This window comes from Stegastes partitus, unplaced genomic scaffold (genome assembly GCF_000690725.1).
Source record: "Stegastes partitus isolate 25-593 unplaced genomic scaffold, Stegastes_partitus-1.0.2 Scaffold1995, whole genome shotgun sequence".
NCBI lineage: Eukaryota > Metazoa > Chordata > Actinopteri > Pomacentridae > Stegastes > Stegastes partitus.
The window spans coordinates 37,657-54,413 of NW_007579726.1; the positions used below are offsets into that span (position 1 = coordinate 37,657).

Sequence of the window (16,757 nt, forward strand, 5' to 3'; positions counted from 1 at the left end):
TGTCGTCTGACGTTCAGAGCGCCTGTCTGGACCGAAGCCCACTGCTGTAATCTGATGAAGGTGCTGCAAACAGGTGTCATTTCAGGGAAGGTGAGCGGGTCAGCTCCGGTCACGGCAACTCTTACCGCGGTCCCTGCGTCGTACAGGGCGGTACAGATTTAGATAACATGATTGGCAAGTTGCTCCTCTTAAGGGTGCGATATATTCAGTCCACGTTGGGGTTGATTCACAGAGTGCTTTTGCTTTTTAACGAGCTAAAGTCAGGTTTAAAAAAAGATCTGTTGTGAGTTTCTTGTTAATCTCAGATGATGAAAAGGATTCTTAAGAATAAGGAGTACGTTTTTTCATACCGTACTCACTTATGTGATTTTGTAAAGTGATCTGTTTTTGTTAAATTGCGCCACAGTGGCCCCAAAAAATTCAACAAATACTGACAAAACTGTCTCTGAGTTCAAAGTTGCACACTTATTCCTTTTTCCTTCTGCTATAGCTGCCCAAAGTTTCATGCACACATTTGGAGCAGGCCACGTAGGGTCGGACTGACTGTCATGGCCAATAATTGGCAATTTTCCGATTATCGACGAGTCAAGTGCAGCCTCCTCTGTTTGTCTTTAGTCACTCTGCGGTCTCACAAATGTCTCTCAAGCAAAAACTGAACAAGAAACATCACAAATCGGGACATTAGCCACTCTCATGGTGGCTAACGGCTATGCTAATGGCTAGCTACTATGTTAGAAGTTAGGAGTCTGGAAAACAATAATGAATAAAGCTTTAAGATATGGACCTTAGTTGACAATAAAAGTGGTAAAGCTGCAAAATATTAGGAAAATAGAGCAGAACAGCAGAAGACAAACTGATGAATCTCAATCGTAAACAGAGGAGAGCATCCTAATTTAATCACAGCTATTTCCATTTTGCATATTCGGTCATAGTGACCCTTATTAATGAGGAAGCCTACTTATGAATGACAGGTTCTCTGCTATCACATGCTGTTAAAACATTGAATTTAATGTATAATTGTTCCAAAAAAGCATTAATCGGCTGTTCTTGATGACCAATAAATGGCATCAGTCCAAAAAAATTAACTAAAAATAATATCGGTAGATCCCCAATGCTACATCATAATATTGTGCCTTTTACCGTTTTGCTCATTTATCCGTCGCAGTTGAAACCACCTGTTCATGTTCTCTCATGCTCACTTACATACTGCAAACTGCGTCCAGACTTAGTAGGACATCCTGGTATTTTTGCCGAACTGCATTTGACTTCACGTGGATTGAGACACTAAATTTCGAATGATTATTTGATGCAAAGGTGCGCTGCAGCAACGTGGAGGAAGGTGCAGGAGTTACACTTGCACAACTCAGTGCAGACACGGAAGTTTCACAATTCATGCCGGCGCACAAGAACAATGAGACCTTTCATACTTTGCGAAGAGGTGGCGCAACCTGTCCTGCAGAACTAATAAAGCGACGAGCTGAACTGTCTCTGCTACCTGCACGCGTTGGAGCTGCAGCCGTCGGCTGGAGTCGGATCTTCAACTGATTGATTGGTTGCGTGGTTTAAAAGGATCAACACATTAGCTCCAGATGAACGTAAAGGGCCACGGTGCATTAGGTCTACTCTACCTGCTCGCCTTACTGGCCTAATTCAGTTCTAAACATAGAAAGTTTGAAGTTGCAGCATACTGAATCATTAAAACCTGGTTGTTTTATACTGAAATGACGAGAGCGTACTCCAGCGAGCACCTGCACAAATTCATGTGATTTTTGACAATTTGTCAACTGATGATGATAGCAGAAGAACTATTATATAACGCAGACATGTTGGCTGTTAAGCTATGGTGCTAAAACTGCTGTTTGCAAACTTTAAACTCCACTTTTGATCCATTTGTTTAAACCAAAAACTTTTTCATACATCATTTTTCATGCTAATTTAAATGTAACACCAGTGCTTTACAGATGAAGAAGTAAAAATGCAATAAAACATATGCACATAATCAAATAACTAAGTAATAAACGATACATTTAACAGGCTAAAATATGCAAATAAGTGCATAAATGGAGAAATCAATGACTCAAATTATTTCTAAAGGAGTAATACATTATTAAAATTGACCAAATCAATCAAAAGCCTGACTAAAAAGGTAGATGTTGAGTTTGAAATTGTAAAAAATGAAAATTAAAAAAAAAAAAACTGTGTCAGTCAGTTTGACTCTGATTAAATATTAAATAGTCTAAATGAAACCCAGCTGTCTCCTTTCGGAGTTGAGAAAATGTTGTGTTTTTGGCAGGTTGCCACCAAAAGTTAGATATTAATCCTGAAATCCCGCTGCACAAAAACTGCTCATGAAAGTAGCTTCAGCGATTTGTCCCAAAAATGAGAATTTGGTTGAACGAGAGCTTTTTTTATGTGCACCGCTAGATAGATAACATGATAAGATACGATAAGCTTTTAGGAATCCCTCAGTGGGGAAATATAGTGCAAACATTAATACAAAATAAACCAAAAATATGCATATTTCAGATTCTTTGCACACACTAATGGAGTTGCATGTAATCTGTCAGGAGTAGAAATACTGATAGAAGTATTAATATTACACAGATTCAGCTTTTAAATGTGCAAAATATTTAAAATTCAGTATAACGTAATCATTTTAGAGCCCTGCAGTACACATACTGACATACACCATGCTCTACGTCCCTAAACTGCAGCTCAGGCCGACGATGACCACGTTTCCCCCCGTCGAAGCCACACCGTGACCCCATCTGCACCTTTTCAAATGCAGCGAGCCTCCCTCGGAGTGCATGTCCTGAGCCCATCCACGGCCCATTCATCTAACCTGCGCTGGCTTTGCCTTTCTTAATCTCCCCCTTTCATATTCACTTACAATACTCAGGCCTCCGTTTAAGGCTCCTTCTTTCTACATCTGTCAGCCCCCCCTCCTCCCCCTCTTTTGATGTGGAGCTCTGGGAGATGATATACATGTCAATGGGCCGCCGGACAAAGGCCTTTTCACTGCGTCCGGCCTAAATCCTTCACCCTACTGGCCCGCTGACATGCAGGTGGGACGGCTGGAGAAAGAAGGACTCGTGTTTTTGGCCTTCTCCCCTTCTGAGCTGCTCCCGGTTGGGATTGTGTTCCCCCTCCGGACGGTCAAAAAGCCACAGTCGGACAGCTGTACAATGACCAGCGCTGGCCCGGCGCTTCTGTGCTCCGAGGATTGTTCAGGTCCGAGCTGAACAAATGTGCTTCCTGTTGGATCACAGTTTTTGAGCCTTGTGAGGCAGAATGTTCACTTTGGTCCGCAGATAATGTGCCAATGAATTAGCTCCGGGGATGTATGGGCACCGGGTGGAAAGTGCTGACTGCTGGAACTCTTATTAGAGCCACTGAGCGGGGCGATTGTACCAAGAGACAAAGGAAGAAGGGGTAAACATTTTCAGTATTGGTGGTGGCCTTTTCCTATAGTCCCCCTCGCTGCTGCTCTCTGCTGGAGGTTTGCACGAACTACAACCTGCTAAATGTGCTGGCTGCAGTGATAGATGATATTAAAAGCCAATTTTTACTCTTTAAAATCCAAACAGAAGTGAGTCAAGTGCACATATTCCTCTGCAGAATTTAACCTAGTGCAATATTCTCCCCCAGTTTCTCAGAACGTGTGCGGACGTCTTCAGACTTCTTCCCTTCCTCGTCTTCATCATCGTTCCCTTCATGGAGTTCCTGCTTCCTGTAGCTCTGAAGCTCTTCCCCAACATGCTGCCGTCCACCTTCGAGACACAGTCAAAGAAGGTAATCGGACTGAAGCCTTGTGAAATCAATTTAGACAATCAGTTTATCTAATTTTGTGGATGCAATTTAAAATGTATCCACTAGATTGGAAGACGGAAGACTCCACAAAATGTCATTTAGCACTTTTATTTAAAAAAACAAAGAGCCGCTTTGCGTGCCACACTGAATTCTGTTTGTGTTTTGTTAGGAGGAGAGGTTGAAAAAGGAGCTGAGGGTCAAACTGGAGATGGCCAAGTTCTTGCAGGACACCATCGAGGAGATCGCGCTGAGGAACAAAGTCGCACAAGGAAACGTGACCGAGGAGTTTTCCACCTTCTTCCAAAAGGTTGGTGTTGGTGTCAATGGGCAGCAATCAGCATGAAATGAAGGAAAACAGGCTCAGTGTTGCTCTCTGGTGGTGAAAATAGGAAAAGGTCTGTGTGTCTGGATTGATGTATCTACAGTCCCTTAAGTTTTTTTTTAAGGCTTTTTTGAAACCATGATATGCAAATGAAGTGTTTTTTTTTTCGGCATTTTTTTCTCACTCAGTCTTCTTGCTAAATATGTATTCATTTGTAAAGACACATGTTATTCCAAAGCTTTAATTCACACAGAAAAGTAGCGATGAAGGGCAAATCAATGGAATGCTGTCTAAAATGTATGTAAATCTGAATTTTTTTTTTCATTTGGTTTGAAACCCAAACTTGCAAGTGGGTTTGAAAGACAAGTTATTCTTTTTAAAAAATACCCAAAAAACAACAAATTTACACCATTTATCCAAACTTAAAACTGTAAAACTGAAAAGAACAGTCAAATCTTTCATTTTCCAACTGTCTTTGAAGCGATCAAGTATGAAAATCACTTTGTCTCGTAAGAAAAAGCATGACAGGAGCAAAAAAAGAAGCTGCTTTGAGTTCTGAGGGTTGATATAGATCAGATTGTTTTTAAGAAATAATTCTAATAATAATAACTTCTACGTTGCTTTAGATCCGGGACTCTGGGGAGCGTCCCAGCAACGAGCAGATCATCAAGTTCTCCAAGCTGTTCGAGGACGAGCTCACTCTGGACAACCTGACCCGACCTCAGCTGGTGGCGCTCTGCCGCCTGCTGGAGCTCCAGTCCATCGGCACCAACAACTTCCTCCGCTTCCAGCTCATCATGAAGCTGAGGGCCATACGTGCTGACGACAAGGTACGAATAACTCACGTCAAGCTTAACAAAACTTGTAATTTTCCTGTCTCTATAACCATTTTACCTGTTTGGCCTCAATGAAAATAGAATTTAGGTGACGATGAGGAGCTCTGCGTGACCTCTGTGCTCTGTTTGTGCAGCTGATAGCGGAGGAGGGAGTGGAGAGCCTGAACGTGAATGAAGTTCAGGCGGCGTGTCGCGTCAGAGGGATGAGATCTCTGGGAGTCACGGAGGACAGGCTGAGAGAGCAGCTCGTCCAGGTAACGATGACAAAAGATGTGCAGCTGATTATCTCAGTTTCAATGCCTGAAATTCTCCTGTTCATCCTCTACTTTTTGATTCACACATGTTTAATAGACTTTTTAATAATTTTTAATATTTCCTCTCAGTTTTTTTTTTCTTTCAGACTTTTCTTGCTGATTATGGTTTTATTTGTAAAGAAGCAAAACTTGAATTTACGCTGAAGAACAGCAATACGGGGTTGAAATCTGAAATGTATTTTTAAAATATTTCCCCCTGAAACACGCCGACTGGTTTGTTTATAATTTTACAGCATTTATCAGAGTCGGAAACTGCAAAAAACAGAAAGAATTGTCTGATTTCTAACTTTCCAAACATCCTTGAACTAATCTAAGCTTAAAATTCTAATATTTTGACACAATATATTCTACGAGTCTCATTTAAAAATTAAAAAAATCCACAAAAATAAACCATTTGCACCAGATCCTGTGAAAACAAAAAATTCTCTGCTCCTTGATGCAACCGCAAAGCTCTAAGTGACTCAGCTAAGACCAACAGTCACTTGACAAAAATTCAGTAACTACTGTCACTACTTGAATCCGACAGTTATTTTATGAAGGATACTTGATGTTGCATCTGTTAAATCGTGCGTTTCTTTTGTTATGTTTGACTCTTGCAGTGGTTGGAGCTGCACCTGAACCAGCAGATCCCCACCTCTCTGCTTCTCCTGTCTCGAGCCATGTACCTCCCCGACACCCTGTCTCCCGCCGACCAGCTGAAAACAACACTGCAGACGCTTCCCGAAGTCATGGTACGATCACGAGACGGGGGCAGAACGAAGAGAGCAGCTTCGGGTTTACTCGGGTTTCGCTGGGATGGCTGACTGCTTGCTTTTTCTCTCTCTCCTCTCCAGACCAAAGAAGCCCAGTTGATGATGTCGGAGATGGAGCTCTCCAAAGTGGACAACAAGACCAAACTGGAGACGACGCTGCAGGAGGAAGCGGCCATACGCCAGGACAACAAGGATCGGGAGCTGGAGAGGTTGGCCGACGCTGTAGAGAAAGCTGCCAGGGTAAAGATTTTTTAGTGTTTAGAACCAAATTTAATGAGACTACTGCCAAAAGAGGACCAGGAGGTGTCTTTGAAAACTGACTTTTGTTCGCTAAGTTTAAGTTTGACACAAACCGTAGCATGTACACAAAGTGGTATGTACAGAATTTGACAATATAAATAGGTTTTGTGGACAGATATTTACAGAAATATAAAAAATATAAATAAGTAGCGCAAAGTAATGTTAGTGAATTAGTTAGAATTGCAGGCGAGGTAGCAAACTAGTTTTATCATTTATATGTGGATAAGTCTGATTTAAACATCATATTTCCCAGTTTTGTCATTTGCTTAATGTCAGAATCCCACCACATAGTCCTCTTACTGGCTGCTATAATGTTTGAATCGTGGCTGATCAGTTGTCGCTGTCCTCTGCAGGAGGGCGAGCTGGAGCTGGAGGCTGTGAGGGTGAAGGCCGAGCCGGCGATGTCCAAAGCCGACGCGGCGGCTCATTCGGAGACTCTGATCGACGCGGCGCCCGTCATCGAGGGGATCAAGGTAACGGCGGCGAACACCGGATTTTACACGACAGTTAGCCGCAATTTAAAACATGAAAGTGGATTGTTTCTGGTCACGTTTTTAAAAAAATGGTTCAAATCTCATACTTTATATTTTTACATTAAGCTCATACTGCAGCTGCTACACAAAGTACATGTTGTCTCATTACTACGTCATTGTATTATCGCACCTTAAGCTTTCATTGTCCTCGTCTGTGATGCAAAATGAGCCGTTATCTGTTTGCATTGCAACATAAATGACATAATGTAGTAGAACATCCTGGTGTTTTTGGTATACTACATTTGAAATACTGTTTATTTGAACATACTAAGTATTTTCTGGCACACTATATAGTATGATAGTATAGGTATTTGAACGCAGCTTATGTTTTAAACAACAAACTCGGCCCTTGAGACCTTTAGTGGCAAAGATATGTAATGTTTTATATTGTTTATATACCAAATTTCATGCAATATGCTATTAATTTTATAGATTTTTCTCATTTTGATGTTTAAATTCAGTCTTACACATTTGTACTGACAACATTTTATTTATCGGGACCAGTTTTGTCGCTAACTTTTCACTTTGCAGGTCATTTTTCTAACTTTCTCCACCAGCAAACAGCATTAATACTCGATGCTCTGTTGTTGTCACTCACTTGTTGCCGCCTTTTCGTTCTGCACCGCACAGTTTGAACAGTGGCAGAGATTTCTGCGCTACCAGGTTAGGTTGATTCAAGCCTTCTTCCACACGATCCCCCCGATTTCACACCAGTTTATCCCTGCACGCCTAGAACCCGGTGTTCCTGCGAGCAGACCCGGACGTGGGTTAAACAGAACTTGCATGTAATGCTGGCATTTCATTTTAAAACATTTCAAGAGTGAGAAACATAATCAGAATCGAAGGAAGTAACCTCCACGTGCAAATCTAGCATGAAAAAACAAATGCACATTTGGAAGTGACAGCTGAAGAAAATAAAGTTAACACAAAAAGCTCACAATCGGCAAAGTGAATAACAGCAAAGACAGATTATAAAGCCTGAAATCAAATTATATTCTCTTTGTTTTTGACTATTTACACCAAATGAAAGGAAATTTTAAATCTATCGTCAATATTTTCCAGCATTTCCTCACTTTTTTAGACAAAATCCCACTTTCTGATTTCAATAAAGAAATGCTAAATATGACTTGCAAATTCTGTTTATCCCACGTCTACATGGACTTTTCCCTCTTTCCCTTGTGGATCCTGCAGGCAGCGTAATGTTTCCTTCCCTAACTAACCACCTTTGCAGCTCCACAGAGTTTTTATTTTCCCATCATGTTGTCATGTGTTGTTGGGTTATGGGGAGAATCCCACTGTCCTCTCAATCCTCCCTCTTTTACCAGTGTTGTGTCTTTGGGTTGGGTCCTTATGTGGGTTTATATTAAATGCACATGTGGTGGTTGTAATAACTGGATTGTATAGAGGTATATATATGCATTTTGCAGGGAGACATGACCTTAAACAGCTAAAATGTGACTTAAAATACTGTGAAGAATGCTTGCCACCAAGTAGAGGATATATTTCTGGATTCTGCCTTTACATTCCAGGGTGAGGAGATCACCAAAGAGGAGATCGACCTGCTGAGCGACGCCTGTACGAAGCTGAAGGAACAGAAGAAGCTGTTGACTTTGGAGAAGGAGGAGCTGGAGGAGCTGAAGGACGACGTGCAGGAATACAACGAGGTGCTTCACTTTGAGAAATTCAAGCTTTATATGTACTCAAATCTGAGGATTTAAAAAAAAATGTAATTTAGCCTCAAAATCTGAAATGAATGTGTGCATTTTCAAACTTTGCTTGTGCATCAAGGCAGATTTTGCTTATTTGGGTTTTTTTTTTGGCTCAGAATGGGCCTTTAGGGGGTTAAACATTATTGTCCAATAAGGAAATAAAGCTGTGTTGTATTTTCTTTTTGTTTTGACCATTTGATAAACAAAAATGTCATCATGCATGAGTAATTCAACCGCAAACTGCACATTTTTGAGTAATTTTGCAACCAATATCTGAACCTAATCAGTGTAATGTGTGCATTTTGAAGCTTTGACTTTGCAAAAATGCCGATCTGAGTTATTCAGGGTTTTTCTTGCCTCAGAATGGGCTTTTTAGGGGTTAAGCATGATCGATCCAGTAAAGCCAAGACACAAATCTGTGCATTTTCTTGGAATTTTTGTCCATTTAATGAAAAAATACCTAATTCAGAATCAGAATCTTTGATGTCATTATACAAAAGGTACAACGAAATTATTCATTCAGTGCAAAGAAGCAAAACTGATGAAACCACGTGCAAATATTAAAATTTCAGGAAACACTCTGCATGAGTAAAAGTGCATTTTTTCGCTGTGGCTGATCCGTGTGTCTGTCTTTGTTTTCCAGGATCTTGAAGAGATCAAGAAGGAGCTTTCTAAGACGGGCCAGGAGAAGGCCCTGGAGGAGTCCAAGGCCAGCCAGCGCCTTACCAAGAGGGTGAACCGGATGATCGGTCGCATCGACAAGATCATCCTGGAGCTGGAGAAGGACAAGGTCATCTTGGATGGACAGGTGGAAAGTGGAGCCACGCCGCCCGTTGGGTAAGAGCTGAGCGACTTCACCGCAGCGTAGTCTGTCAGGACAGCAGCATAGAAGAGCTTCATTCCTCCTACTAGTGAAAATTAGTCTACAAAAAGCAGTTTAGTTCGTCTGCTAGCAGCTGCTGTAGAGCAAACTTTAGTTAGAATAGATTTATTTAACCCTCTGAACCCCCAAAGCAGTTTCTGGGTGTTTTTTTTTTGCTTTTTAACTAAATTTTTCTGCAATTTAAAGTCCTGTAGCTTTATGGAAACACAACAACATGGGTGGGAGTAGTGAGAGCACAAAAGTTGAATTTCTTTGATTATTTATTTTGCAAAAATTGTGAAAAACCTGAAACCAACATGTAGAACATTTTTACCCACAGGTGTTACCATTATTGGAAAAAAAAAGGTGACTCCACATACGACCATAGACATTTGTTTTCATACTTGTTTTCAATCTGCTCTGTGTAAACACGGCCTGCAATTTAGCCAAAAATATCCAGAATTTTTGTCACGTGACCGTTGGTTGCAGCTGAGTCACCAATGGTGTCACGATTGCGTCGAGGTGCGCAGAATTTTTTCTTTTTTGCAGAATCTGGTTAAATCAAGCAGTTTATTTTTGGCATTTTTTTTTTTTTTGTAAAATAAAGTTATCTTGGATTTTGGAGTTTAGAGTTGGTTAATTTTTCCTACAGATGAGTAGTTCAAAGACTGTCGGAAAATCAGTTGAAAATCTGACAAATACAATTTGATAAATTGTGTAATTTGGGCAATTTTTAAAAACAGATAACGTGCCTTGGGTTCAGAGGGTTAATTGCACACATTTTAGAAATACCCCAACGACATGCTAAATAAGAGAGTGAGGCTGATAAAACACACCTGACCCGCGCTAGCTCGTTAATGCTAAGATACTAAATTACTTTCAACATTTTATATTTCTGATTTTAGGTGTTTTAGGTTTCATGATGGTTTTACTCTTCAGAGGAAAAGTTCAAGATTTGGGAAATGTGTTTATTTGCTTTCTTTCTGAGGAGTTTTGTGTGTGTGTGTGTGTGTGTGTGTGTGTGTGTGTGAGCTGGACGCAGGACAGGATTAGCCTAGCTTAGCATAAAAAACTGGAAGCAGGGAGAAAACAGCTAGACTGGCTCTGTGCAAGGTTTAAAATTCTGCCTAAAATTCTCTCAGAAAGAAAGCAAATAATCAATTTCCTCAGTGTTGAACTATTCCTTTGAGAACTTCTCGTGGCTTTGCACCATTTCACAAGCTTTAGTGTTTGTGTTTGCGAAGGTCGTGAAGCTTTTGAAAGGCAACTTTTTGATGGAGAGAGAAAAAAAAATCACAAAATCTCTTGTTAGGAAAATATAGATAGTTTATACGTAAACTCCAAGTTTTTCCTGGTGAGGAATCTTAGGATGTCTTTAATCAAACTGCTTTTAGTGCTCTCAGTAGTTAAAGATCCTCCCGTTTATGGCTAATATCTCTCGTGGTTACCGATCGTTGATTTTTATTAAGCCCCTTTCAGACATGCACTCCTTTTCTTTATTCTGACAGCGACTAAACATTTCGGCTTCATGTCTAAATTTGGTAACTTTACATTTAAAGACAACAGCGGTCTTACTTGGTCAGATCCAGTAACACTTCTGTATCGTTAACATTAATCCAGAAACCTCACATAGAGCTAAAACGACACAGCGTGCTTCCAGAAATCACAGAAGTCTGTAACCGTTCAGACTCACCAATAATTAATGTAATCCAGGTTTTAACTAACAGAACCAGAAGTTTAACTCGTTGCTTCTGGTTGTTTAGGAATATTTCCTCTGAGTTTATTAAAGATCTGCAGAATCAGACAGCAAAGAGTCTCCAAAGCGACAGAGTTGCTGCAATGAGGCTCAACTGCAGTAATTATTAATTACTAGTAATTATAAATTACTCCTGACATGGAGACAGAATGGATCAGGATCTAACAGCAGGTAACACTGAACTTTTCTTCAACCTCCCAAGGAGTCACAGTTTGTCAGCTGGAAGTAAATAATTTGCTACGTAGCAGTACTTTTTCCACATTTCTGCCGTAATGTTGAGCCAAGAAAAGACCTAGTTTGTTTCCAAACTCCAGACGCCTTTATCATGCACTTTGTGCTCCAATTTTGCGTATTATTGTAACTGAAATGTACATTTTTACCACAAATGTAATCCCGGTTTTGACAAAACAATAACTGGAACTAGAGTTTAGCTCATTGTTTCTGGTTGTTTAGGACTATTTCCTCTGAGTTTATTAAATATCTGCAGCATCAAACAGCAGCAGGATCCACATGAGCGTCTTCAAAGCGACAGAGTTGCTGCATTTATGCACAAATACAGTTACTAATAATGATAAATTACCCCTGACACGGAGACAGGATGGAGTTAAATCATTAGGATGCTTTTATTTTACTGTTAAGGTATCCTCACACATGGACAGAGTTTTCAGTGTTCTCAATCCGTATGATAATTAGCTTTTAGGGAGTTTAATTAGTTTGCTGTTATTCTTTTGTTCATTAGTGCATTATTATGCACTCTGTACTTTATCTGAATAACGATGAAGCTGCAACGTTACATATCGCATGTCTGAAAAGGGCTTTAGTGTACGTCTGATGAATCAAAATCCCAATCACCTGATCTCCATCTTACAGTCATTTTGAGTATGAATAAAATATCTATTAATGGAAATATAGATACATATATACACACATAGATATAAATGTACAAGGTGGCTGCTGATGTCGTCGTTAGATTTTTGTGTTTTTTCTCAAAATTTTGCCTGTGCCTCCTTTACTTTAACTTTCCATCTGTGCTTCATAAATCATCTTAAATCATCTCCTTCTTCTTCATCATCTTCTTCTTCATCATCATTACTTTCATTGTAAAATGGTGGTGGAGATAAGATAAATTAAAGAAAAAAACACAAGGTTTCCCCCCAAAATATACAAAAAAAATTACCAATTGTTTGATGTAATTTTCAAGTCCAGTCCCTAATCAGTTTGACATTTCACAGATTATTCTTTACTAAATATAGCGATGCCACCAGGTAAGCTGGAACGTGGTAAACCGCCATCTGCTTGCTTGTGAACCGCTAACATCTTTTGTTGCCAGATGCTGAAATCGTAAAGGATCAACCATCACTTTCACCTTGTTTTTTAATTTTTTTAGCTTCCATTTGTGCTCCAGTCACCAGAGTGCTGTGCTCCCAATTTACTAAACAGTTGTTTTTTTTTTGTCTTTTAATGGAATTAAAATCACGTCATGTAGCATAAAAGATGCAACTGCTTGATTGACAGATGGTGTTTCAGACGGTGTTAAAGTGTCTGACAAAGGTTCAAGCTACAGTATGTGTTTCTGTCAAACGATGAGTACAGCTTGTCAAAATTAATTTATCTTTGTTTAAGGTTGTCTTGTGCAACTTTAAATGCACCGTATTCAAGAAAAAAAATCACCTGAAACTGAGTGTGCTGCATTGCATTTCAGCATGATTTCAGCCAAATTTAACCTGCTCTGAATACAAACTGAATCCAAAAACAAAGAATCGGTTTGATTGGTGTGATCTGGGGACCTTTGAATGCAGCATGTCGACCTTTTGGGAACTTTCTCCACCGCATTTTACGTCCGGTCCAACCTTGTAACCGTTTCCTGTATGCAGTCTGTTCTACACCTTCAGGGAGAACCTGATCAGCATCGACGAGCTCATCAACGTCATGCGGCAGATCCAGAACATTCCAGAGCACAAGCTGCAGAGCATCGCCGAGGCGCTCGACGACAACAAGGACGGCAAGATCGACATCGACGACGTCATCAAAGTACGTCGCTTCCGCAGTGTGCTGTTTGCAGATAGTCTGTCTGTCTGGGTTCCACGAGAAGCTTTTTGCTTTCATGTGTGATGAAGTGCTCAACAAATTTAATATGTTAAAATGTGGAGAGTTGCAGTTGAAACCAGACGTTTATATCCACTGTATAAGAAGACATAAAACCTTTTTTTTTTCTCTCTATCTGACATTAAATCAGACTAAACCTGTTTGAGGTCAGTCAGGATCACCAACATTATTTCTATTTGCTAAACGCCAGAACAATGAGAGACAGATTTTTTTTACTACTTTCTTCACAGTCAGAAGTTTACATCCATCTCCTCAGTATTTGGTAGTGTTGCCTTTAAACTGTATGACTTGGGTCAAATGTTCTGTGTTTCCTTCCACAAGCTTCTCACAATAGTTGGATGAATTCTGGCTATGTAGGCTACACTGTATATGGCATATATGTGACATTTTTACTCACTGTAGGCTCATTTTTTTTACTGCAATATCAAGTCCTGCACCTCTATGGAAACAGAACAACCACGACTAGAAGGAGAGAAAACTCAGAAATGTCTCTTATTCAGTATGACACCAATATAATGTCGTAAATCGTAAAAAAGACAAAACAAAATGTGAATTTCTTGGATTATTTATTGTAAAAAGCTGAATCAACACCTACAACATTTTTCCAAGTGCCCACATGTGTTACCAATGCCGGAAAAAAGTCTGGTGGCTCCACTTGCTGTAGATATTTTACTTCTTACACTTTTAATTTGTTTCCTCACTCGTCTCCTGTCTGCTTAGTGTGAACACTGCCTGCAGTTCAGCCAACAAGTTCCAGAAATGTTGTCAAGTGACTTGGTGCAATATAAAGTCCTGCACCTTTATTGTAACAGCACAGCAGTGTTCTTTTTGTGCAGCATGACAGTTATAATGCTGTTTAAAATAAAAAAAAAAACAAAACAAAACAGAACTTTAATTTCTTTGTTTTGCAAGGCTGCAATTCAGCTGGAAAGTCACAGAATTTTTTTCATGTGACTGTTAGTCGCAATCAAGTCACTGATGGCTTCATGGTTTCATTAAACTGCAACAATTTTTTTGTTTTTTACAGAATGAGTTTAACGCAAACATTACATTTTTGGCGAATTCTCAAATAAGACATGTAGAATAAAGTTTAAGATTAGATTTTTAGAGTTTTCCAAAGAAACGCACATCACAGATGAGTAGTTCGAGGAGTTTCCTGCTCTGATAAATATGCAATTTTTCCAATTTAACTGAGGATTTCACACGTACTTCTGATGGTTAAAAGACTAGAAATCACTCTGAGTTTTGCCTCTCCAGGTGGTGGAGCTGATCGACAAGGAGGACATCGACATCTCCACCTCGCAGGTGGCCGACATCATGGTGATGCTGCAGAAGGAGGAGAAGCTGATGGGGAAGGAGAAGGCCAAAGAGAAGGCCGAGAAGGAGCAGGCCGCCACGCTCAACAGCTAACTCCTTGTCCTCGCAGGCAGAGTTTGTGGGGAAAAAAAAACAACAAAAAAACACACAACAAAAAAAATCAAATAGACCACTGAGCAGTCGGTGACTTTCACAGCGAACTCTGGATTCTTCCGGACGAGTCGAGGGAGAGTCGCGAGGTAACGGCTGCCTTCCTTTGATAATGTCACGTAAACTGAGCTCCGGAAAAAAAAGGAGGCTTTAAAAGAGTGAAAAAAAAAAATGCACAAAAATCCACTTAAATTATCTTTTTCCGGACGGATCATGTATCATACGTGGATGTTTGGCTTTTTGTGTGATTTTACTCAGTTATTTATCAGCGCAGGGAACACGACGTGGTCAAACTTGAAAGCTGGTCGAGGAGAAAACAGAAAAGTGTTTTTTTTTGGGAAACACGCGAGGAGATTTACGTATTTAAAGTTTTGAGGTGAACCGTCTTGCCTTTCATTTCAGTCATCTCAGAGAAATGAGAGATCATTTCTGGAATTTGCACAGTAAACATCATTACCGTCATTCCACTCACTTTTTCTTTCTTTTTTTTTTTTTTTTAGTTTGTTTATCGATCATACTCCCATTTTGTAGTTGTTTTTTTCTCTGAATTGTACTCGGACAGGTAGCTAGATGTTTAAATGGTGGCTGCAACCAAAGACGTTGGTAGAAATATAAAAAAAAAAAAAATAAAATCATAGAAAATCTCAAAATCAGTGCAGGTTTAAAGGGTTAAACTATAAAAACGATAGTCGTAGGTTCGTCATTCCTTCTAAAAACTGTGGTTTTCATCAGATTCAAGTGTTGGATGTTTATCTAGAAAGCAAAGAAGTAAAGTTTTAGATCCAAATATAAACTTAAAGTACTGTTTATTCTTTTTTTTTTTTTTTAATTTACCAATCGCGGATTTTCTTTTTAAAATTAACAAACAAACCAGCTGGAGGATCGTAAACGGGCTGCCAAGGAAATACCAGCTGCTTTCGGAAAATAACGAATCTATGTGGAGTTTGTGTGATCGGAGGCGTTTTGTGAATGTTCAGCAGTTTTATTTTGTGCACTTGAGTTGTATAATAATCATGCTAGTGTTTATTATTTCCTTTTGTAGCTTAAATGCCAAGTGGCCTTCTCGCGACTCGGATGGTTCAGAAACACTTTTGTATATTTATTTTTGAGTATTTTAAGGAGACAGCAGTGCTTCACTTGACACCGATTTTTTTGGGGCTGAAGAAGTTGGGATGAATTTATCTGTAGATCAGGTAGTTTTGAATTTATCGGCACATACAGATGAGTTGTTTTTTGCACTGCAGGCGTTGATGTTTCCTCAGGATGAAGCGATGACTTCACATGATTTAATCCTGGTACTTGTTCAAATGTCTGTGTTCACACTGCAAGCAGCTGATGTATGTTAGTGTTTTCTGTTAAAATATTCCAACCAGAGCTGCAACTCATGATTATTTTGATGAAATCTTGCAGCCAATCTATTAAAAAATATCAGAAAAATGCAAATTACAAGAATTCTTTTTTTTTTTCTAATTAACTGCAGTTAAAAAACAGAAAACGAGCAAATTCGGACATTTTACAATCTGCTTATGATCAGAATTTACTACTAAACAAGTCATCTATCATTTAAATTGCTTATTTTTTTTCTTTCTGGATGAGATTAATTGGATAATTTCAGTGCTGTTTCCAACTCATGTTGGTCCAGTTAGATAATTAAACTTAATGAATGAATTCATATAAAAAAAACAATAAAAACGTATATATTCTTATGAAATATTCCAATCAGGGCTGCAACTAATGATGCATCACCAGACCAATCAATCAAAAATGTTCAGAAAAATACAAATTACAAGGATTCAGGGTTGTTTTCCTTTAATTAATTGTTGTTAACATAAATAAAAAAACAGAAAACCAGCAGATTCTGACATTTTACAACCAGCTAGAGCTCAGACTTTTTGCTCTCTCATCACTTATAGTTTAATTAATCATTAAAATGTAATTTTCTGTTAATGAATGTATAATTTCAGCACTATTTTCAGCTCATGTTGGTCCG

The 16,757-nt window shown here is 39.3% G+C and overlaps 1 protein-coding gene across 2 annotated transcripts in view; it reads left to right on the top strand.

Moving 5' to 3' along the window:
• Nucleotides 1-16,210, top strand: part of letm1 (leucine zipper-EF-hand containing transmembrane protein 1) — a 28,818-nt gene extending 12,608 nt beyond the window's left edge. Inside the window, exons 4-14 of one of the 2 annotated variants that reach the window (XM_008303385.1) lie at nucleotides 3,649-3,792; nucleotides 3,980-4,117; nucleotides 4,759-4,962; nucleotides 5,103-5,222; nucleotides 5,882-6,013; nucleotides 6,116-6,274; nucleotides 6,688-6,807; nucleotides 8,397-8,531; nucleotides 9,220-9,413; nucleotides 13,069-13,225; nucleotides 14,558-16,210. In XM_008303385.1, the coding sequence (XP_008301607.1) occupies nucleotides 3,649-3,792; nucleotides 3,980-4,117; nucleotides 4,759-4,962; nucleotides 5,103-5,222; nucleotides 5,882-6,013; nucleotides 6,116-6,274; nucleotides 6,688-6,807; nucleotides 8,397-8,531; nucleotides 9,220-9,413; nucleotides 13,069-13,225; nucleotides 14,558-14,710 (1,656 nt within the window). In that variant the 3' untranslated portion in view covers nucleotides 14,711-16,210. The remainder of the gene's footprint in view (nucleotides 1-3,648; nucleotides 3,793-3,979; nucleotides 4,118-4,758; nucleotides 4,963-5,102; nucleotides 5,223-5,881; nucleotides 6,014-6,115; nucleotides 6,275-6,687; nucleotides 6,808-8,396; nucleotides 8,532-9,219; nucleotides 9,414-13,068; nucleotides 13,226-14,557) is intronic. The other variant, XM_008303386.1, reaches the window with a different exon arrangement.
• The last annotated feature ends 547 nt before the right edge of the window (nucleotides 16,211-16,757 follow it).